The sequence below is a fragment of the Abramis brama genome (genome assembly GCF_963993115.1).
Source record: "Abramis brama genome assembly, chromosome: 3".
Lineage (NCBI taxonomy): Eukaryota > Metazoa > Chordata > Actinopteri > Cypriniformes > Leuciscidae > Abramis > Abramis brama.
The window spans coordinates 4,751,023-4,776,100 of record NC_139965.1 but is presented as its reverse complement, the minus strand read 5'-3'; the positions used below and the strand labels follow the sequence as shown (position 1 = coordinate 4,776,100).

At 37.0% G+C, this 25,078-nt stretch overlaps 1 protein-coding gene across 1 annotated transcript; it reads left to right on the top strand.

The window, feature by feature from the left end:
• The first annotated feature begins 8,431 nt into the window (after positions 1 to 8,431).
• On the top strand, positions 8,432 to 12,524 carry LOC311079140 (C-type mannose receptor 2-like). The gene is made up of 5 exons (XM_084108346.1): positions 8,432 to 8,490; positions 8,669 to 8,707; positions 8,800 to 9,159; positions 11,152 to 11,499; positions 11,664 to 12,524. The coding sequence occupies exons 2-5, from the start codon at positions 8,671 to 8,673 to the stop codon at positions 12,011 to 12,013; spliced, it is 1,095 nt and encodes a 364-aa protein (XP_083964472.1). The 5' UTR covers positions 8,432 to 8,490; positions 8,669 to 8,670; the 3' UTR covers positions 12,014 to 12,524.
• Positions 12,525 to 25,078: the final 12,554 nt, after the last annotated feature.

The window sequence follows — 25,078 nt, the reverse complement described above, 5'->3', positions numbered from 1 at the left end:
ATCATGGAGGCGCCCGCGCGGTCACTTGCATTGCATGTCAGCTGGAGCGCATCTCATCCTCCTAACTTAACGAAACTCAGCGTATGCCTCACACAGACATGAGAAATACATCAAATACACAAAGCTTGAAATGTCTTCAAACGAAATAATTCAAAACGAAAATAAAAAGGCTACTCTCTGATTATGTCTTTGTGCATTTCTCTCTAGGTGCGTTCACTACAAATATGGCGATCGTCAACTTCATCTTTGCAGTCGACACTGTCAGAAAACACTAGTTTATTGATAAAAATCAATGCACGCATCACCGGATTTACAAATACACATCTTGCTTGTTGCACGCACACATATTATGTCGAAAAAACGAAATATTATGTTGAAATAACATTATTATTAATAATACATCTTTTAGAATATTTGATTAAATGCTGATGGTTGCGCTTGTTCAATTTAATAAAATTAAAACTTTAATTGTGATAATTAAAATAATTGAAAATTAAATATTTAGTGGCCAAGTTTTGCTAATTTATTATATAGGCTATTATATGCCTATTGCCTATATTAAGTAGGTCATATTAAGACAAGGCATATATTAAGTTATTTTAGCTGTTATGAGAAAAATAAATCTAACGAAATCTAAAATCTAAATCTAATAAATCAAAAAAAAAAATCTAACGCCAATTTAACATGCCAGAATAAAACCTGATTTTTGAACAATGTGTAACGCCACTCGGCCTGGTGTGCCAAAACACTACATTTTAAACTTCAATGTTTAATTCAAAACAATCTCAAAACGCGTTGTGACATTTTTTTAAAGCAGTAGCCTAGCCAATATAGATTAAGGGCATTGAAACCAGGATCTTAACTAAAACGCGTTCCGCGTATTATGCCACACACTACTCCATGTATTTTTTTTTTTAAGGACTGCTTTTGAAATCACTATAAATTACTATCCGATTGTATCGCTCACGAGAGCTCTTCATTTATCTAATTCCTCAATAGAATAGTAAAAATATTCAGCGTCATTGCTTAATATCTTCTCTATTTTTAACTTTTGATTCTATTTTTTCAGTTCTAAAATTGATTCTATCTTTGGTTCTATTCTGTTGTAGCCTTATAGGCCTATTTATATATATGAAAAATATGCCTATTAGGCTTAGGGTTTTATATTCAACCCACTTACATTTTAAAATACGGCAATTGCTGCTGATTTGCACAATGTCCCTTTGCGCCACCTGGCGGTCATTTCGGGAACGACTTTGAAATGCGGCTGGTTTATTTTCGCCGCGGTGATTTCGCCGCGGCGGCTGGCGCGGCGGTAATAGGCATTCTGGTTGGGCACCATCTGTACCTGCCAAATGCTGGTTCAGTCAGTTCACATTAACAGTCAGCACAATTTAAACCTGTTCACCAGACCGACCCAGTAATCAGAGATGAGCTCCTGTCCACTCTCTCCCATACACTCAAAGAGGCGTCTCGTCTCAGAGGGACATCTCTCTTCTTCACTGCACTGGCACTTGGGTCCTAGTTAATACAACAATAATGAATACATTATTTGTGTTGGTAAATTCACTCCAACCCTGTAATGCCATCATTACTGTAGGTCTGTATTAGTTTATCTTTATTAGTCATTATAATATAATAATAGTAATAACAATTGAGACTATTGAGTCTAATTAACAAAAAAAAAAAAAAAAAAAAAAAAAAAAACAGATAAGCAAGATAACTGAAAACAAAACTACTCAATTGATTCATATTGTACCTTTTAACTTTGTAACCACTTTTGCCCCACCTGTAACAGTTCCATCAACGAGTTATTGATGCGTTGACCAGTGTCTCCTCTTGGCCCTCAAGAGCTCGAGGAGCTTTGGGCTGTGCTTGTCCAGCTGGGACATAAACGTCCAGGGGAACCGCAGTACATCTCCAGAACTCCTCGTTCACCTGTAGGACAGCAAATGTTTGACTGTTATTTAAGGGGGTTTAAAGATTAGCAACATTTTCTTAATAATCTAACATCTTCACGTCCTGTGTGGAGAATGGATCCTCGACTTGTCGATGATCCTAAATTTCACGATTTCATGCTTGCACAATTGGAAATATTTTTTGAGAAAAATGACACCCCCGAAGTTTCACCAGGATTACTTTGGGAAACACTGAAAGCATTTTTAAGAGGATGTGTTATATCGTATCAGGGGTCCAGAAATAAACTGCATAAAGCAAAACTTTTAGAGTTAGGGAAACAAATTCATCAATTAGATAAGGAAAATGCACAAACTCCCTCATTAAAAACTTACAATAAAATTCTACAGTTAAGATATGAGTACAATAAAATTGTTTCAGATAAGTTAAGTAAATCATTCCTCTTCATTAAACAGAAATATTTTGAATTCGGAGAAAAGCCACATAAATTGCTTGCAAGGCAGTTACGTAAATTAGAAAGTGACAAGACAATTCATAAGATCAAGACAAAGCATGGAGTACAATGTGTTTCATCTAAGGATATAAACAATTGCTTTAAGGAATTCTATTCAACTTTATATTCCTCAGACCCTTGTACAGACTTAGAAGCTATGGATAAGTTTCTAAATAATTGTAACCTTCCCTCTCTTACTCAGGATGAGCGTGATTCCCTTAATAAGGATATATCTTTAGGAGAGTTAAAAGGCACAATAAACTCCTTAAAGAATGGTAAAACTCCAGGCCCAGATGGCTTGCCCTCTGAATTATATAAAAAATTTAGTGACACCCTCTCCCCCTACCTGCTCAGAACATTTGAGGAGGCATCAGTAAATGGACTCCCATCAAGATTCAATGAAGCAATCATAACTGTTATTCCCAAAAAAGGTAAAAATTCAGAGGAGGTCGAAGGATACAGACCGATTTCTCTTCTTAATGTCGATCAGAAGATACTGTCAAAAACACTCGCAAATAGACTTGGTAGATTAATTAGTGGTCTAATTCATCCCGATCAGAACGGATTTATTCCTGGCAGAAATGTCTCACAAAATACTAGGCGTCTTTTCAATATAATGCACCACTCCAAAACTACTCAAGATAATCTGGTAATAATCTCTCTCGATGCTGAAAAGGCCTTCGACCGAGTGGAATGGCACTATCTTTTCGCAGTGTTAAGAAAATTTGATATGGGTGATAAATTTATAGACTGGATTAAGATTTTGTATAAAAGTCCCACAGCACAGGTATTAACCAATAATACCTTGTCTGGCCCCTTTAATCTTCATAGAGGGACAAGGCAAGGTTGTCCCCTTTCTCCTCTCTTATTTGCATTGACCGTGGAGCCTCTCGCTCAATCCATTCGTTCTGATCCTTCTATTCATGGCTTTAACACCTTAAATGCAGCCAATAAAATATCTTTATATGCAGATGATATCCTGCTATATATTACCAATCCCCATTTGAGTCTGCCAGTTGTTCTGGACACTATAAATGTTTTTGGGATTTTTTCGGGCTTTAAAGTTAATTTAAATAAAAGTGAGCTTATGCCCATCGGACTAAAAGATTTGTCTGCGATACAATCTTCTCCATTTAAAGTTTCAATGGAAAGATTTACTTATCTTGGAATTGTTGTTACCATTAAATATTCTTCACTTTTAAAGGCCAACTTTACCCCTTTAATTTCCAAATTGCAAGCAAATATTCAATTTTGGAGAGCACTTCCGATTTCTCTGTATGGCAGAGTAAATGCAATCAAAATGATATTTTTACCACAAATATTATATCTTTTCCAGAATGTTCCTATCTTTTTACCTAAATCTTTCTTTAGGCAGTTGGATTCGATTATTCTTCCTTTTTTGTGGGGATACAAAAATCACAGAGTTAAGAAGGCACATCTCTGTAAACCTAAACAAGGTGGCACTCCCAGACTTTCGTCTTTATTACTGGGCTTCTCACATCAGACAAATTTCAATGTGGTTGGATGATAAAAGTGTTCGTCCAGTTTGGCTCCAAATAATTTGTGATCAGTGTTATCCCTACAATCCAGGAGCGGTGATTCTCTCTCCTGTAACTCTAAATCATTATATCTTTAATAGTAATATCATAATAAGGAGTACATGCCGGATCTGGAAACAGATAAAAGAACATTTCAAGATAAAATCCCTTTCATTTCTAACTCCTATTACTAAGAATCCATCATTTACACCATCAAGATTAGATGGGACCTTTATGCAATGGGAAGAACTGGGTATACGTACTATAGGAGACCTTTTCTTTGATGGGGTTCTAGCATCCTTTAGTCAACTGCAGCAGAAATTTAAACTTCCACAGAGTCATTTTTTTAGATTTCTGCAGATTAGGAACTATATACGTGCTCATACACCTTCATTAGACACTACATCACCCTCAATCATTGATAAATGTCTTGATCAGTGTCAAGGAAGTAAAAAGGCATTATCAATAATATATAACCTGCTGCAATCCTTTCATTCTCCCTCTACAAAATTTCTCAAGGAGGACTGGGAGAAAGAACTAGGAGTAGAAATTTCTGAGGAATCTTGGCTGAAGAGTTTAAAAGATATTAATGAACATTCTATCAGTTCCAGACATTGCCTTATTCAGTTTAAGGTCATTCACAGATTGCACTATTCAAAAAAGAAACTGCATAGAATTTTTCAAAGTGTTTCGCCTCTTTGTGACAAATGTAGTTCAGTAGATGCTGATTTGTCTCATAGTTTTGTTTTTTGCTCCAAGATTCAGAGTTATTGGAATGGAATTTTTGATGTGCTTTCAGAAATTTTTAAGGTGCAAATGCAGCCAGACCCGACACTCATCATTCTGGGACTCTCTGAACATATGCACCCATTGTCAGGAATACAGCACAAATTGCTTGCATATAGTTTAATTACGGCCAAGAAGTTACTCCTGTTGTTCTGGAAGAAAAAAGAGGTTCCTACTGTCAAGTTATGGCTTGGAGAGATGTCTTCTACTTTACATTTGGAACAAATCAGATACTGTTTGAAGGGAAAATATGAGCAGTTTGATAAAATATGGCGCCCTTTTAGCTGTTATCTAGATGGAAACCTTGTGGATTAATGTATCTTTGCTAATTTAATGTTTTAACATTCCTTCATCATACCTTTTCAAGTCAATGTAAACAGGTCGGGTATGGGTTGGTTTGTTTATTTATTTTCTAATTTTTTTATTTTATTTTATTTTTATTTTTTATTATTGGTAAAGAGACATCTGTAAGATTGTAAGATTGTAAAATCCTTAATTGTCTTACAATAAAACTTATTTGACAAAAAAAGATTAGCAACATTTGAACTTTATGCAAAGCAAAAAAGTGAATCTACTATCTCATGTCCAAGTCACAATTTCAAAAAAGTTCTCAGAAGTGAGTAGTGTCAGGAAAAACTGAATGATAAGTCACTTACCTGGAATGGGAATGGTAATGGCCATCTTTCCTTAAATTCTGCCACACCAGGAGACTTGGCAACACTTCCTTCAGTGGCACATTAAACTCCAACCGCCGATAATCACTCAGCTAGCTGTGGCTTCGTGTGTGTCCGTGCGTCTGTGTGTCCGTGAGTCCACTGCCAAACTATGTTGAAGCCAAGACAATGTTTTTGAAGAAGTTACAAACACCTCTGAAACACTGAACTATCACACAAAGACTGCATTACTTATACAACGCACACACACGTAGATTTATACAGTGTGTGGCTCAAGTTAACAAACTGTTTGAGATTGAGCACATTCGAAGTTGGCGGAAAGTTTGTAGGAAACAGAGCAATGCTTTTGCAGATTGCACAACACAAACACGTTAATTAGGGTAAAATTTAACCTTTAAATTGTACATTTTTACTGGAAAACTCTGTTCAAATAAACTCCTGGAACAGACGAGAGTGAAGGATTTGCCCGGCCTTGTTCTTCCGTTGCTGCAGGTGGGCCGGCCGTGTCTTTTTACGTCTGACACGTCTGATATAAACTTTTAAAATGAGTTTTGTAAAATCAATTTAAATTAATTTTATTTTAAAAGCCGCTTTTGCTTATGGATGAAAATGTTTGGATATATAAATAAAAAAATTACAACATATTCAAGAGATGACAATTTTGGGATTTCGTAATGAAACTAAATAATATCGTTAAGGATAAAACGGTGGGTCACATTAGTAGGGTTAAATATAAGAACTCAAATCAACCCTAAATGTATTCACAAAATAAATGGGCTGCAGTTTCTTCAAAAAGACCACAAAATTAGCAAGGTTAATCAATATCAAGATATTTACAGATAGATTAATTAAACGTGTTGTTCAAATCTTTTAAGTTGTTGCGCGTGTGATAACGCGTCGTAGGTCACATGATAATGTCAGCATGGCAGATGTCCGGTTCGCATTCATACTTAACGAGATCTGGCTATAAAGTACCTACTCTTTTAGCGCTCGTTAAGTAAGTACTTATTGAAATTAAGTACCTACTCATTGAGAATGCGGTTTCGGACGCAGCCACTTTGTCCAGAGGCGAGAGACTACAGCCAGTAGGAGGAGCTCGTTCCGCATGTCTTCAACCCGCCCATAGGGGGATCTCACTCACAGAATGTACACATAGTGTCAGCCATCTTTTTTCTTTTTTTTTAAGCTAAGCTAACAGTCTCTTGCTCTGTGGAGAAAGCTGAGTAGTGGGCTAACCACAATGGCGAAAGGTAGTTTTGAAGATGATATGGCAGAAGGGGATTTTGAAGATCTGGTGCATGAACCCGATGCCCGTGGCTGCCTGTACGAGCCACAATACAGCGATGAACAGATGCGGATGATGGAGGAACAAGAGGCGGCCGGAGCAGCTGCAGCTCAGGAGTGGCCTCGTAGAGCAGTGAAGCAAGTGCATTCTGGGAGTTGTTGTCTTTCATCCACATGTGTCAAAAATACATTTTCTGGCTTTTCTCAGTCTAGAAGGCTCCAACTTCTGAAATAATTTCACATTTCTACTACATAAATGACCCAATTTAAATCAACATTCATCTTTCCAGCGGTGAAATATCCCTTTAATAAAACTAACAGATGAATAAGAAAGAATGAGACCATGGAATGTGTCAATAACATGTACAATAACACACTGTTTCTGCTTCTGTTTCACGTCAGAGATGTAAAGATTGTCCACCCTGAACGTCTAAATGTGGACCTAAACAAATGAGTGATGAGGATGTGTTTACATGCAAATGTGTTCATGTTCTATAGACTAAGAACAGCAGGAGTATGACACGAAACACAATAAGAATTTTCTAAATAAGACTAATTCTTAAAAATGTAACAATGTTTTAATGAACACATTCCAGCCAATCACAATCAAGTATTTAGACGGAGGAAATAAAGACGTTTATTCTGAAACAGCAGAAGATGATGATATTACTTAAGTGGGATAATGAGTCTAATAATCTTTACTAACATTAGAGATGGACTTCAGGGGAATGAAAGCTTTCATGTCTTTATCTCGTCTCTGTTGTGAATGTGAGGGGTCTCAGCTTTCAGAAGAGGAAAAAAGAAGCCTATATATGAGCAAAAACGTTTCTATTTTTTTTTTTTTTTTAAGAAAAAATGAATTGTCTTCCCTTCCTCTTCATTTTGTATTTTTTAATGCCCCAAACTCTCTCACTAGTCAAACTCTCTCAATATTCAAACTTTAAAGGCTCTCAGTAACCAGTATCACCAGTCTTCACTACTGAACTCAACCCTTCTCTCTTCAGTTCAAACAGCAACAGATAAAAGTGGCCCAAAACAGAGAAACTCAAACATGGGGTCTGTCCAAATACCCACACTTGGCCACTAGAGAGTATGTGCACGCAACAGGCTATAAGTGAGCACATTTTACTGGTGCAAACATGAGTATGTGTATTTTGTCATTTCTACAACATTTGCAAATGCTTTTTATCATTTAGTTAAAAGCACCATCATTACTAGTAAATTGTGTTACATATATGTATATGCCTATAGGCACTGCTGTACAGACACTTAGAGGTTTATTTAAAAATGCAAAGCTTTGAAAATCAAAATAAACACTTGCATTTTTACAACACCATAATTAGGTAATCAAAAGTTCTACACACACTTGGACACTTGGGCCAAATACAAGGAAAAATCTATAGTAGACAAATGGTGAAGTGCAAAGATGGCAAGTGTGGATGGACGACGATTTCAAGATGAACAGGGATGAAACACGAGTTATGCAGTCCAGCAATATCATTAAAGCTGCTGTTTAGTTGTGAATGTTCAAATGTAAATTGTAAATGTTCATTTCATTTTTTGATAAAGGTTCATATTAATATAGACTAATACTGACAAAGACGTCAATATGCAAATATAGAGAAACAGAGGAAGACAAACACAAATAAGGAGGAAGTAAAATATGAAAATTTGTTTTAGAGAAATACACAAATGATGTGATGAGCTGAATGAGGGATGAGAGCAGATATAATAATAGCGTAGTGTAAATCTGCAGACAGAAACATCAGACTCAGGACAGAAACACACAACCTCTAAAGTAAGAACATGTTCATTATTCAAACACAATTACACTTTCAGATGTTAATATTGTCTGGATGATTATGTTCAGTGAATTCATGCTGCTGTTCAGATACTAAATGAAATTGTCATATTTTACTTCAAAATGAATCTGGGAATGTTTGATGTCTGAGTTTTTCAATGTGTTTCTTCCTCAGAAATGGAGCAAACTCTATATTTGATTCTTCTTCTCATTGGTGAGTGTGTTTGTTGTATTATTTATGGTTTATAGTTTCATCAGGTTTGACCCTGTTATGAAAAGCATTAAATCAAACGCTCTCTTTCACAGCTCTCTGCTCCGTATCTGAATGTGTTCAGCGTCAGTATCACTTTATAAATGAGAACAAGACCTGGACTGAAGCTCAGAGATTCTGCAGAGAGAAATACACAGATCTGGCCACCGTTGACAACATGAACGACATGAACGAGCTGAACAAGAGTGTGAATGGAGTTGGTCAGGATGTCTGGATTGGACTGCAGAAGAAGAGTGTTAATAAATGGCAGTGGTCTTCAGGTGAACCTGCGCTCTATCTGAACTGGGCTGATGGACAACCTGATGGCAGAGATGAGTGTGCTTTCATGACAAATGGAGAATGGCATGATGCGTCATGTAGTGACAGCCTGACTTTCATCTGCAATTCATCTAACAGTAAGTGCAGCTCCATACAATCACAATAAACATTTATTTATAAAAGATACACCATAAACTGTACTGTAAAATCTAATTAGTTAGACTTACTTAAAAGCATGCAAACCAATTGCCTTAAAAAAAGAAAGAAAAGAAAAAAGTAAAGTGAAATGGGAATAGTATGTTGTACTGACAAAAGCTTAGTTAGAATAGTTCAGTTATACAAGAGTTCCAGTAACTAAAAAAGAACTGAGAGTACTTGATAATTTACTGCGCTACTGGACAACCTGAAGGCAGAGATTATTGTGGAATAATGTCAAATGGACAATTTCATGATTTGTCATGTAGTGATAATCGTCATTTCGTCTGCAACAACAGTGAGTGCTGCTATTTAAAACTACCGTTCATTTATAGATGCACCATATACCAAATATGACGGCTTCAAGACAGTTTCTACTAACACACACAGTCTTAACCTATAAATTAAAGGTAGAGTAGGCAATTTCGGAGAGGCCAGCAATATCAAGTTAGCTTTGAAAGCATGAGATCCCACTCTCCCTTCAGAGTCTCCAAAGCCACGGCTCCTTTAAAACACAAGAACACACACAGCAGAGTCGGCTAAGCGTCACAAGCAAGGTTATAATCGTAAATGAAAACAAACGAAAAAACGAAAAAAACTAGGTGGGAAAAACATTATCATGAACTGAAATAAAAATAAAAACGAGGCATTACAAAAAAATGATAACTAACGAAAACTGTAATGTGTGTTTGGCAAAACTAACTAAAATAAAATAATACAGTAAATGTCCTTAGTTTTCATCTTTGTCAATGTCTTTCATAGAGCAAATAACGTTCAGCTGCATTTCCTTTCCCTGCTCTCCCTCCGTCTCTCTGTCACTCATGCACACACACACACACACACACACACACACACACACACACACAGCCCCTCCCCTCCATGCACACTGCGTCTCCATGAAAACGAGTGTTCGATGAAAGCAAGTTTGCTAAAGGTCGGTATCTCGTGAACACCTTTACACAATCACACATTAAAAAGTCTTTAGAAAGTTAACTAGTCGCAAGTTTGAGGTAAAAACTAACACTAAAACTAATAAAAAAACTAAACTAAAACTTAGCATTTTCAAAAAAATAAAAAATAAACTTTAAAAACTAATTAAAATTAAACTGAATTTGAAAACAAAAAGTCAAAACGAAATAAAAACTAATAAAAAATGCAAAACTATAATAACCTTGGTCACAAGAGACTGTAACTACCTCATGTCTCAAACCACATAATGTAATTGTCACAGTGGATTGCAGGACGGCAGACTGAGACGAGGATATATTTCCAAAACGAAGGTTTATTTGTAATTAAACACAGGATGGCAGAACAGGTAGCAACACACACACTAAGGGCCAATCTCATTTCTCTGTCTTTCCTCTTCCCCCTTCCCCCTCCCTCCCTAATGCATTAAATACTTTTAAATATTTTTAGATTTAATTAAAAAAATCAAATTGGCAGATTTTTAAACATTGCTTTAAAATGGAAACGTGAAAAAAGAGTGCTTTATAAAATTATCTTTAAAGCTGCTAAAATTACCCAGACAACACAGACTTGTTTTCTTATTCTTGTATGTTGCTGTGGGTCTATTAGTCTGCATTTACACTACAGCACTAAATGCACAGGTCTATTTTGACAAATGTTTTTTCCAGTCCATCGCTTCAATGTAACAGATTCACACCCATAATTATATATATATATTTTTTTCCTTGGCAATTTGGCTTGCAGTTTTCATACTCTACGCTTTGCCTATCCTGTTTTATAAAGGCCCACTTGAACATTTCTGGCCTCACCCCTGTTGTGTGTGTGTGTGTGTGTGTGTGTGTGTGTGTGTGTGTGTGTGTGTGTGTGTGTGTGTGTGTGTGTGTGTGTGTGCAAAACATAAAGCAGCATAAAAATAATGAATAATGAACAAACTGATTTATGAAACTTTTTTTTTTTTCTTCTTAAAGCGAACACAGGACTCGTCTTTGTCAATCAGATGAAGAACTGGAGAGACGCTCAGAGTTACTGCAGACAGAATCACATTGATCTGGTCAGTGTGAGGAACCAGAATGAGAATCAACAGGTTAAGGATTTCATTAGTGTTCATCATTCATCTGCATTATGGATCTGGATCGGTCTGTTCAGAGACTCATGGCAGTGGTCAGATCAGAGGAACTCCTCTTTCAGATACTGGAATACTGATGAACCTAATAATGTTGGAGGTGTTGAAAACTGTGCAGTGATCAGACCAAACGCTCAGGGTCAATGGGCAGACTTCTCTTGCAACCACCAATTTCCTTTTGTGTGTCATGAAGGTGAGCAGATCCTCACAAACACACACAATCCATCCATCACCTCCAAATATCTTAAAGTTCACGCTACATGTCTGACATGACAGATTCCTCCACAGTGTTTGTTCTGCATGTTGTTTTTGATCAGTCTCTCTCTAGTTTTTGCTTGTGGTTTGTTTTGTGTCCAGATAAACTGATTCTGATCAAAGAGACTCTGACGTGGCCTGAAGCTCTGAGATACTGCAGACAGAATTATACGGATCTGGTCTCGGTTCATTCAGTCGAGATGCAGCGTCGTGTGATGAATGTGGTTAAACGTGCGTCTACTGAGGCGGTGTGGTTGGGTTTACGTCACTCCTGCACTGTGGGCCTCTGGTACTGGGTGAGCGGAGAGACCGTGTGCTTTCATAACTGGGCTCCAGGAGAGGAGAACTGTGTGTCTGGAGTGAGATCTGGAGCAGTTCAGTCTGGAGGAGATCAGCGCTGGATCAGCCGTCCTGAACACCACAAACTCAACTTCATCTGCAGCAGATCTTAGGAGTGAAGGATATGTTTGTGTTCTTACATAACTGGCGAATGTTTTTTTAACTGGCAAACACTTTTTGTATTGTTTTAATCATCAGATAATGTGCTTATATCAGTACATTGAAATGAATTTCTGTAATTTAAAAGAATTTAATCATATGAGTCTTTTTACTATCAATGTAATGTTCTTTGGGTATTTAAAATACTAATGTGCACTATATGTTTTAAAGACCCCATGACATCAACATGAGTTTTCATCTGTGACTGTTCAGTCAAACACACTTGCTGTTAAATATAAAGTAGAAGATCATGAATCGAGGATGTGGCTCAAAGCATATCGGCTGTTATAAATAAAATAAAAGCAAAGCACAAGCCACGTCAGTTGATTTTATGGGATGGTGTTATTCTTGTTCTTCTCCTCACTCCTGTGTTTTGCACTAGTCATATATTTACTAATTACTTGTTTAAAATATGATTATGAGCATCTATATGTGTCTCAATAAAATGAAATATGGTTTATTCTTAAAGCCTCAATATGTCTTTTTTTTCGCCACTAGGGGTCGCTAACCTCTAACAATAACAAAGGCGTAGGTTGATGACGCAGTGATAAGAGGAATCATGGAACTTGTCGTCATGCTGATGGATCTAATAATGTTTGTGGATGTGTGAATACATTCATGTTTTTATTACATGGCTTAGTTGAATTCTAATGTAGAATAAATATAATTATTTCTTGATATCAGACCGTTGCCATGAAAAACAGAGCGTTGCTATGGACGCAGGATTCTAACCGTAGAGACGGAACGGACTTTTCTTTAGCGGAAGCAATACAATCGTTTTTAAATCAATAAACTCCTTTTTAAATCAATATTTTGTGTCAAATTATTGATGTATTTGGTAGGTAGCCATGTAATAAGTGGGATAATGTAGAGCGAGGCGTTGTTATAACGAATACAAGCCCTTCAGGATTCAAGCTCCGCTTCGCGTCGGGGTCCTGATCAGCCTGTCGGAGTTGTATTCGCTATAACAACCGCCTCGCTCTACATTAATCCAGAAAGCGTACCAGCCCCGGGGGCCGTTATTGGTTAGCAAGCCATCACCTGCTGTTAGCATTCCATTGACTCCCATTCATTTTGGCGTCACTTTGACAGCGAATAACTTTACATCTGAGGCGTTTAAAGACTCCATTTGCCCATTGTTTATTTCTAAAGAAACACGACAATGTATAAAAGGCTTCATTACCTTGTATCTTACGTTATGGCCCCGTAGAAGCAGTTTTTATAAAAATAGGCTAATGATTGCGTCATAACCACGCGACGCTCTGGAAATTACCGTATGGACAGGAGGAGAAGCTCGCAGTCAATCGGGGGGACGTGGAGGCATGAAGTCCGATAAAGTCAAGGGAGAAGCCCATATAGAGTCATAAAGTTTCTCTTGCTCCTAGCTCATGGACACCTCCTACTCACACTCTCCGTCTCTGCGAGATTCGGAAGGGAATTCAGATTTCTCTGACAGACGGTTCAGAAGACAGACGGGTTGCTCACGTCACATCTATGTCGTCAAGCTCAGTGTGAGTCTGTGCAGTCGCTCAGCCATCAGGAAGTGAGTGCTTTCTAATTGACTTCACTTTTCTCCGTTGAAGTCTATGGTGTTGCTGTGTCCATTTATTTTACTGTCTATGGCAGGGGTCACCAATCTCGGTCCTGGAGGGCCGCTGTCCTGCAGAGTTTAGCAATTAAACACACCTGATCCAGCTAATCAAGATCTCACTAGGCATACTGACTTTCAAACAGGAGTGTTGGAGCTGGTTGGAGCTAAACTCTGCAGGACAACGACCCTCCAGGACCGAGATTGGTGACCACTGGTCTATGGTGACACCATGGTACAAAACTCCCAGCATGCACTGCAGCATGAATACATTATGCAGCTGAATAGTCTTACTATTTTCTTTATTTGCTTTTATTTTTGCTGTTGTTTTGTGACTTTCTGTAGGCTGTTTTGTGATGTTCAGAGTTCATCTTTTTGTGTTAGTTGGTTTGATTGTCACCATTGTTGTGATTCATGTGCTGATTTTTGATGTCTGTGAAGTAATTTTTTTTTTGTATGAACGACGAGTTTAAAAAGCTGATTGTTGTAGTTTCACAGTGGTGGTAATGTAGAATTTAAGTGTGTTTGTTAGAGCCATAATATACATTGTGCAAATTTGATAATATTGAAGTGTTGTTAGATTATTACTCATTGTACTTGTATTTTTTTACAAAATTAAGAATGTTTATACTGTAATTATTTATGCTTTTGTTATGTCCTTGCTAACTGATGAGGGGATTAAGACGTCATACCCGTGTGGTGGGTAGTAGCAAGTGACGGAGCACTTTGACAGCGAATAACTTTACATCTGAGGCGTTTAAAGACTCCAGTTGTCCATTATTTATTTCTAAAGAAACACGACAATGTATAAAAGGCTCCATTCAATCGGGGGGACGTGGAGGCATAAAGTCCGATAAAGTCAAGGGAGAAGCCCATAGAGAGTCATAAAGTTGCTCCTGCTCCTAGCTCATACTCACACTCTCCGTCTCTGCAAGTTTCGGAAGGGAATGATTCAGATTTCTCTCGGCACAGCTTCTAGAAGACAGACGGGTTGCTCACGTCACGCACGGGGTGACCCACATGACGACCTGACGTGACTTCAGCATCTTGAAATTAGCTCATTTTTAACCATGCAAGTATCCAAGCTGATGTGTAAAGGCTATAAATGGACATTAAAGGCAATACATTATATATATATATACCCTAAAAAACAAAACGCTGTAGCCTACTTGAATAAGCCTTTTACAGTTTTTCTGAATTGCTAAAACACTAAACTCCATCCTCTGAACCAAATTATCAATAGCCTAAACCAATTTGTCGAATAAATCACTATTTCTGCAAAACCTTAAACAAGTTCAGGCAGTTAGACACTGTTTGCAAATCTCCTGCACTCTTTTTTCAAAACTCTAAACACATTCTCACTTATTAAAACACATATCGCACTGAGATACATTGTGTCGCTAAACACAAGAGGCAAAACTTCACACACAACGATTCAAAATTGTTCACACTGATTTCTAATGATGTGATCAAACCAACTGTATAATATGAGCCAGTTCAGAGTGTTCAGGTGACACAAGTGCACTGATGATATGAACAATATATGGAAACAGCCTGAGAGGGAGAGGAGGAAGAGTACGTGTAAGAGGAGGAAGAGGATGAGGATGAAAGAGCAAGGTGTGGACCGTGTTGTAACCGATTTTGCAGTTGCACAACTTACCGTATTGCTTTTCATTTAGAGTTTCATTTGACCTTTTTGGCTTTTGCAGTTGAACTGCAGTATTTTTACAGTATGCAAGTAATAATAATAATAATAATAATAATAACCTTTATTTTCTATAGCGCCATTTATCTGTACATCTCAAAGCGCTTTACAGAAACAAATAAAACAACAAAAATACACCATATAAAATAATCCACAATATAAAATTAAGATTAAAGCAACAAAATATACCATATAAATGCACAATGAAAGATTTATGCAAATATTCAATTAAAAGCTACCCTAAAAAATTTGTTTTAAGGTAAGATTTAAAAATGCGTAGAGATATGTGACAAGTGCTGAATATCAGTGTTGGGGAAGTTACTTTTAAAAAGTAGTGTTTGCTCGTTACTCGTTACTTTTAAAAAAAGTAATCCGTTACTTTACTTAGTTACCCCGTTTGGAAAGTAACTTTTTACGTTACTCGTTACTTTTACGTTACTTTTATGTTGCTTGACTTTGGGCAGAACCCAATATCTGTTCCTAAATATGTAGACATAAAGTTATACAATGGAGGACATAACAGGTAATTATTTTGTGCTCTTTATTATAAAAAAATAGTATCAATTTCGAAAGAAAAAAAGTCCTTCTCATTGGCGCTGCTGTGTGCGGCAAGACACGCCGCGATGAGCTGCGCGCCCGCGTCACTTCTCTCCGCTCCGCTTCCCCTATCCACCGAACTTTAAATTTCGGCAACAGCCAATAAAGCGCTCCTGCTCTCTAACACCGGTGCGAATCGCGTCTTGATAGCATAGGACAAAATGATATAGAAGACATAAGCTTAGTTTTCAGACATACGACTCACTCTATCAAGGGAGTAGGAGAAAAAAAAGAGATTTTGAGAGAAAAAAATATATTTTGTTTAAAAGTACACATATTCAAGCTTTCTATATATTTCTCAGGTCTGTGAGACAAGTAGCTTATCTGAGTTTCGGTTCATTTACAGTATGGAGACGAGCTCCAGTTCACGCGCTGGTGCCAACATGATTATTTTGCATGCCATATTTACTTATTTATTAAATTCAGGCAATTGATTGGTTGGTAAAACATTGATTAAAATTAAGATACAATTAATACAAAACGAAATTCGTTTTAAAGAAAGTCTTTCTACAAAAACAAACTTAAAGTGGACTAAATCATGTCTGCCCACTCCATTTATCTCCAGATATATTGCACACAATTATGATCTTACTCATGCTTTTCACTTTTCATATAATCAACATAGATTAAATTATTTATTTATTTATTTTATGTAAACATAAATATGAAACTAAATAGTTTTCTTTAAGTTACTTATTAAATTCAGGCAAGTGGTTGATAAAACATTGATTAAAATTAAGATACAATTAATACAAAACGAAATTCACTTTAAATACAGGTTTTCTACAAAAACAAACTTAATAAAGTGGTCAAAATCATGTCTCCACACAAAATTTTTATTTTATTTAATTTAAGCATAAATATGAAACTAAATCGTTTTCATCAGTTCTCAACAGTTCTTCACTTCAGTTCTCAACAGTTCTCTTCTCTCAAGCGTGCAGCTGAGGCAGATATAAATATATATATATCTATAATATATAAAAGTAACGTTGCGCCGAATTGAAAAAGGAACTACGTTTCGTTACCAAATTTTTAGTAGTAACGCGTTACACTACTTTTTACCCGAAAAAGTAGTTACGTTACTGTAATGCGTTACACACAACACTGCTGAATATACAGACATTCAATAGGCCTACTATTCAATATTCAGTAAAATACTATACTTGCAGTGCATACAGTACATACAATATGTTCACCTTATCAGTTGCAATTACTAGACTTTTTGCAAAAAATGTTTACTGTATACAATATTATTATTTTCTGTAACTGTTTGGATGTTTTTTTCTCCTTTTTTTATGTAGCGTCTAATGAATGATTTGTAGTGCTTATTTTACTGACTCGTGTGTATGATCTGAAAGCATTGTTTGATTTTTAGTACAGCAATTGCTTGACTTTTTAAAGAAGAGTCAATGGTTTTGTGAGTTTAGTTTGAAAATTTGGATTTGTGTTTACAGTTTTTCTGAATTGCTAAAACACTAAACCCCATTCTCTGAACCAAATTCTCAATAGCCTAAACCAATTTTTATGTAAAACATTAAAGGTGCTCTAAGCGATGTTGGGTGACGTCACTTCTTGTTGACGTTTAAAGTATTGTCAAACAAAACGGAGGCTAGCTCGACCCTCCCTCCTCCTCATCTGCGCACTAACCCCCGAAACCACACCCCCAAATCTTTCTTGTCGGTTATTGGCTGGAACAGTTTGTTATGTTTGTGGTGCGGGTGAGGCCAGTTTGTTTTTGTTGCCGTTTGTGGAGCCTGTGGTGTCTAGAGAGACCGCGTTTCTTTACAGTGTGTTCAGGGCACAGGCAGCGAGCGGATGGCGAGGAGATGTTTGCTGTATGTGACAAAAAAAAAAAAAAGGCCTAAAAAACGTGTGACATCGCTTAGAGCACCTTTAAGCAAGTTCAGATAGTTTAAACACTGTTTGCAAAACTCATGCACTCTTTTTGCAAAACTGTAAACACATTCTCACTCACTAAAACACATTTCTCACTGTGATGCACTTATGTTTCAAAATATATTGACAATATAAATCATTTAATTAAGGAAATAGCATGCCTTTATAATATCATGCTTCATATTTTTCTCATGGTAATTTATACATGAAATATACAGATGCTACTATATTTTTACAAGTGGGTCCCTCAAAAGGGGATTGACTTTATAAACTAGAAAGCACTTTAAAGCATTTGTTCACCCAAATTTTCCATTCATCAATTATTAATCTGGAGCCGTATGGATTACTTTTATGATGGGTGGATGCGCTTTTTGGGGCTCAGTTACCATTCACTCCCATTATAAAGCTTGGAAGAGCCATGATATTTTTTGAATATAACTCTGATTGTGTTTGGCTGAAAGAAAAAGAGACACATACACCCAGGATGGCTTGAGGGTGAGTAAATTATGGAATAATTTTCATTTTTGGGTGAACTAACCCTTTAAGGAACATAAAACAGTATGTTTTATTGATTATTCAACTGAATGATACACATTTTACATACCGGCCCAATAAATACAGCAAAAGTAAATAGGATTGAAGCCAAGAATGACACTATTAATCTTGTCTTCTGAAAACGAATGACCACAGCAGGAAGAGATGCCTTCTCCAGGCCCACACGGGCAACTTCTTCATCCCACAGTCTCTGGAACCTGAACACAACAGAAATCACAATCTCTTTTCAATTTTTTGAAGATAGTTGTTTTTAGCCCACAAATACTGTACATTCTCCAAGACTCATCCTGGATTCAGAAAAACATCCTTAGACCTCAGACAACGAGTTAACGTGTGACCAGTGTTTTTTGGTTCGCCAAGTGCTACACTGCAGCAACTCATTCTGTCAAGACTTCCTGAACTAAGCTAAGATTTAAATGAAAGATTATGAAGAATACCTCTCTCCATTGATGTGGGCTCCATCATGAGGCGAGAGCGAGGGGAAGTCCTCATTTAACCGATTCCTAAAGAGCCTCCACATCATGGGTGTCATCCATGCAAATGTTGTGAAGGAGAAGAAACCAGCGTCATCAACTGGGTGTGAGCTGTGCAAAGTTAGAAAATGTACATTTGACATTACATTATGAATTTATCAGACATTTGGAGATTCAGAAATGTCACGTGAATAACAGACTTGTTGAGAAAAACAGAAAAAAACTGAGCATTAGCAATCATGAAAACAAAGGATCTTTTGGTTTTTCTCAGATCTCTTGATGAAATGGACAGATCACTTTCATTACTGAAATCAAAAATATATGCTTATAATATGTAAATACCACCCATTGGCCCAACAGTGTGGGCGAAGGGATAATGCGTGTGTGTCTTTTCAGCGCTCCAGTGAAGTTCACTTAATTTATTGGAATTAAGTTTCTATATTTCTTTAGCTCTGCATTTAATCTGACTCCATTCAAATGATAATCAAATTTAGATCGTGTTTCTTATTAGAAAATTTTCATAAATATTGATTATGAAGTATTTTAGATCTTTGATTATTCTGAGTATCCCATATTTTCAATTATTCATTCGTGCCTAATGCTCTGTTCATATGCACCTTTAGTTTGACCTATCCTGGACACAGATCTGCGGGAGCACCAGCCTCCTCATAATCTACTAAAATAATGAGTTCAGAAAACTTCAGAATAAATCAAGATGTAACATTTATTTGTCAGGTAAAAATGTGTCATGCCAATTACACAAGTAAATGATTAAAAGCCAATTCAGAAATAATAAATGCATGACATCAGTCGCTCAAATATTACTCCAAGAGTAAGAAATGCATTCCTGACAGAGACACACACAGCGGTGTGTGAGTGTGGAAGACACGGACACAGCACTACATGGGGTTTTCCTGGTTACAGGTTCCCCAAGACTGCTCTGCCACTTCCCCTTATATACCCAGACCAGAACAAAAGGGTTATGCAAATTTGTTTTTGTTTTTTAGAGTTTGTTTTGGGTCAATTCATGTTCCCCAGGGGGTAACACCTGGTTTCGGGGGAGGGGGAGATATCACCCAGAGAGGAGAACAAGATTCTCCTAAGTTCTCAATCTTTCTCATAATACCAATGACTGCAATGAAATTAAGACCATTTTACCAATCGCACTGAGACACTTAAAATGATACCAAACATGAAAAGGAAAAAACAATAGATTCACAAGATACACCATATGTGATATATAGACAATCTCAGTGAACTTTTGGTGACTTGACTCAGGTGGAAAGGAAGGAGGAGGGAGAGGGGGATGCAGAGATAAGGAAGGAGAAAAGTTTGGACAAGACAATGTCCTGTGCTCTTACCTTGTGATCTCCTGTCCAGGGTACATTTTGTTGCTTTATTGCAGGGTGAGTTTTATCTCAGTTTTTGTCTTAGCAGGAAATTCAAGTCTTACAAATATGTTGAGAATCTGTCTTACTGTGAGCCAAAAAGGAACAGAATGAGGGCTTTCAAGCTTTGCTGCTACATGTGCTTCTTAGGGGGAGGTTCTGGTTCCCTGTAATCTAGAACTGGAGGATCTTCAGGAAAGGCACTCGTGACTGAAGATGATGCTGGTGCCCCCATAGCACGGTCTCTTCTTTGTTTCTGCACAATAATATAGATATGGAAAAACAAAGAGATAAATATCATAAAATAAAAGGAACTGTGAGATAATAGAAAATGAGTCATATATCTCATAACAGGACAAATGTTGTGACAGTGTGAGATGGCCATGATGGCCACACAATTCTTATATATTCATCTTTGCATTTGATCAATAAATAAAAAGGACATTACTATATTGGTTTGGTTTAAGATCTGTATTTGTCATTGTACTGAGTCAGTGCACAGGCTAAGTTATTTGGCTTAAGGTTAAAACATTAAAACCAGTTAAAATTCCTCTTTGGCTAAAATGTGATTTATAAAAACATAGCTCAAACTGTTAAAGTTCATTTTGTAATTAAGATGACTTGAAATGTTTAGTACCTGGTGTGTTGTGGGAGTGGACCAGCCGAGTGACAAAGAGATCCAAACAAGAAGTTGATCTGTTTATGGGAATTCTAAAGGAAATGAGACTGTACCAACTTTGATGTCTTAGAGGGGACATAGGGAAACGGGATGTCTTGATCAATGTGATAAAATTATTTTGCATTAACTAAAATGTATCCATGGCTCTAAATTTAGTTAAATGTATTGTGTTCATTCCAGGGTTTGTGTTGTTATTGTTGTGAAAATTTGTATGGTTTTGTTTCCCCTTTTTTTGTTTTCATGGTGCTGGTGAGAATGGTTACTTATTGTACTTATTACTTATTGTTACTTATTACACCTCCTACAATTTCAGTCTAGTGAGAATGGTTGTACTCTGTGAACGGTGGTGCTGAATTTTGTTCTCTGTTAGTTTGAGAGTCTCAAGCCCAATTATGTCCTTTTTGAATACTGGATTTTTCCTGTGATGGAATACAATTTTTTGCATTTTTCCTCTCTAATGAGGCTTGATCACTTTCTATCTTGCATAAGCAAGATTTAATAAACTGTCACAATTGAAGACCACTTTGCTCCCTGTTTTTGTGGCGGTGGACTTGTTTTTTTGTTGTGATTTGCTAAGGCTCATGGCAGATCCATCACAGACAGAAGAAAAGTAAAATATGCAGTCAGCATCTCACTTAAGAAAGAAACTCCTTTCACATTCTGTTTTTCTGTGGAGGATGACAAGTTTTCAGCAGCATTTTTTCAGCAGTTCCTGTAAGTTATGAATAAGATCTTCACATGAACATGAATCATTAAATATAAAATTTAAAATAAATAAATGAATAAACAAATCAATAAAAATAGTAGCCTTCAGGTTGTAAATGGTAACAATAGTGAGATGTTAATTAATCACATAATTACCTCACTAAGTTTAACAATAGCCGCGTTTCCACCCTTCAAATTTTGCAAATTGAAATTGCGAATTGAAAATACGCCCAATGGAAACACGTCATTTTCGCAAAAAAGTTTTTCCGCTCGCATGAGGAGGTTTTTCAGGCAATTCGCAAAAGAAATATTTAGCAAAACTGCAATGGAAACAGTTTTTGCGCATTTACAGGTCACTTGACGTAGATGACACGTGTGTGTTTGGACAGAATACGAGACAGAGTTCTTTATTAAATTCATAAAAGACAAAATAATTACAGGAATAATGGATTCTAAACCTCAAAAAGCCTCTCACAAGTATAAAGGGTTTTTCCTTACCATTAATGCTTGGAAAACACACATACGTCTCCTTCGATTAATAATAATGGCCAGTGCAGTGACAGACATAAACCTACCAACGTCCATCGATTTTTGGAATTACTTAATTATCGCGAGAGGAAAAAGTTTTAGTCATATAACATTGGTTCATGGAAACGCTGTCATTTCGCAATAGTTTTTTCTCGATATTTAGAAAAAAACGCAAAACTTTTGCGCAAATCTGTAATGGAAACGCACCTACTGATTTAAAGTTACTTCAACACTCTGTATAGTGGGACATAGGCTATGTACTTTTGCTGTGTATAATAATCAGTTAAGTGTTCTCTTTAAAAAGAGGCCAAACTTAAGTCTGTTCTTTAAAGTATTCAATATTTGGTAACACTTTAGAATACCATTCCTTCATTAATGAATAACTACACAGGAACAAATGAGTAATGCATTATTAACATTCTAGTAACTACTATTAACTAACAAGAAACTCTGATTAACGAATTAATAAGTAATAGTGCACAGTCGAATGTGGTAGTTCACTATTAGCTACTATATACAGGTTCATGATTAATATTAATAATGCACAATGTTTAATATAAGGTAATGGTAATATGACGCAGCGCCTGAAAGTAGGTCTAATAGGTTAGACAAACTTAGTCTCGGTCACGTTGGAAGTTACTGAGCTGGGGACTATTTCAGGCACTGCGTCATATCATTACGCCTGCTGGACTCATGGTACGGCAGCAAAGTTTCTTGATTATTACACAGGAATGAGAGTATAGTTCCTAGCCATATCAGCCTAGAAAATCGCAACTTTTCATTTTCTGTCGGTCTTAGTACACGATGTAACTACAGAAGAGTCAAGTTTTAAATAGGAAAAATATCGAAACTCTTTGGTCATTTTTTTTGAGAGAGATGCTAATGGTCTTGTCCGATTCAGTGATCTATGCTAAGCTATGCTAAAAGTATTTCAATGTATGCGAAAAGATTAAGTAGCATTTTCAGAAAAAGCCAATAAATTAAGTACAATCAATGTCAAAAATATCAGCATATTATACACATTAGACTTAATTAAAATAGGTCACATTTAAATGAAAAAATACTAGTTAATGTCCTCTGATTTATTAATTTTGACCAATTTGCCCTTTCTTTGTTTTGGAAGTGTAAACAGCTTCAAGTAATGAGTTGCTATTATGTCAATTTCCAACATTTATTAAATCATTGTTATATCCAAACAGTAGCAATGAGCTGGACAGTATAAACACTCAATAACATCTGTATTCATGCATTAAAGTAAGCATGCCCTCAGCTAATAAAGTGCAGGTTAGTGGAACACCTTCACAGTGCCGTTTATCACTGTGTACACACAGTACATAATGTTTAAAATTAAGTCAACAGGCACTTTTGTAACAATTCACAAGCCACACTGTAAAAATAAAAGGTGCCTGAATGAACCTTTTGGGGTTCTTCACTTCGCCACACCGGCGGAACCGTCTGTAGATCCTCTAGGACCCTTTAAAAAGGGTCGGTTCTCTGAGGAACCACACAGGTTTCCTGAGGAACTCAGGACTCTCAGGACACACTCTCACTAGCCGCTTTCCGACCGGAGGAACCTTTTCACAGTTCCTAGAACTATTGGCTAAAGTACCCGGATGTCGGCGTGTTCGCACCGCAGGAACTAGGAACGATTTTAGTTCTAGGAACTCCATTTGGAGGAACTAATTTAGCACTATAGGAACACTATAGGAACTACCCGTGACGTTAGTGTTCGCTGATTGACCGAATGCACGCGGAGCACCAGCACCCGCCATTTTTAAAACGGCTAGAATGTAAACACACAGATTATAGCCTATATATTTACTCCATAAACTATACAAACATGGAAAACAGTGATAGATGGGTCTCTAAACCTTTATGCTGAAGAGAAAATCCAACGCAACTTTGAGGGGACCAAGTCAAACATGATTATGTTTATCTGCCCAGCTAGCAACACTGGACATCAACCACACGGCATAGGCTAATAACCTTTTTTTCATATACTGTCTACTTTCTATAACAGTTCTATCTAATAAGATATTAAACAGTACTGTTAGACAGATCGCTAACTAATAAACACAGAGAATGTGAGCATTGTTTGCTCTGGCGTTCTCAGCGCCGCCAAAATAAAGGTTCGTCGCGCCGTCAAAATAAAAGTCACCGTGCTTGCGTCACTCCCTTACCCCTCCTACCAGTTCCTATGGCCACTTGGCCAGTGCGAACGCAAACAGCAAAACCGAGTTTGGGGGAGAGTAGTTCTTAGAACTGTTTAGAAGTGGACAGTTCCTAAAACTAAGTTCCTGTAACTACTTGGTCGGAAAGCGGCTACTGTGTGGAACCGCTTTGGGTGCCTCCAGGAACCAAAAATTATTATTTTAAATGATTAATTTCATGTTGTTACTATGGTTACCATTATCTTCTATTATAATAAACAAACTGAACCAAATACAAAATAAGAATTGTTTACATATTTTAGATCTCCTGTGTGAACGTGAAATGACCCATGCACAGAAGAGTACTCAACGGTCAACGACGTCACTTGTTGTTTGCGGAAGTAGCTAAACATGGATGTCAACAGTGGAGCTCGTTTAGCGATATTAAAGTTATTTTCCCAACGGAGCCAGCACAATTACAATCTTCTCGTTTTAAGAAGAAAATTAAAAAGAAGGAGGAGAGCAAGTGTGGCAAGGTGGGCTAGATTCCGCCCTGTGATTTGTGTTGAGTGACGGGGGTGACAGCCTATCGGCAGCCACCCCTGGCTTACTTAAGGCGGAGTTCAGGCCACCTGGTATACGTCATCGTCACGGACGTTGTTGTGGGTGCGTGCGCAGTTCCGTGGGAGCCAGGTTACTGTTCAAATCAATGCGACGTTGCTTTTGGGTGCAGGCTGTCCCTATCCGAGCGCGGC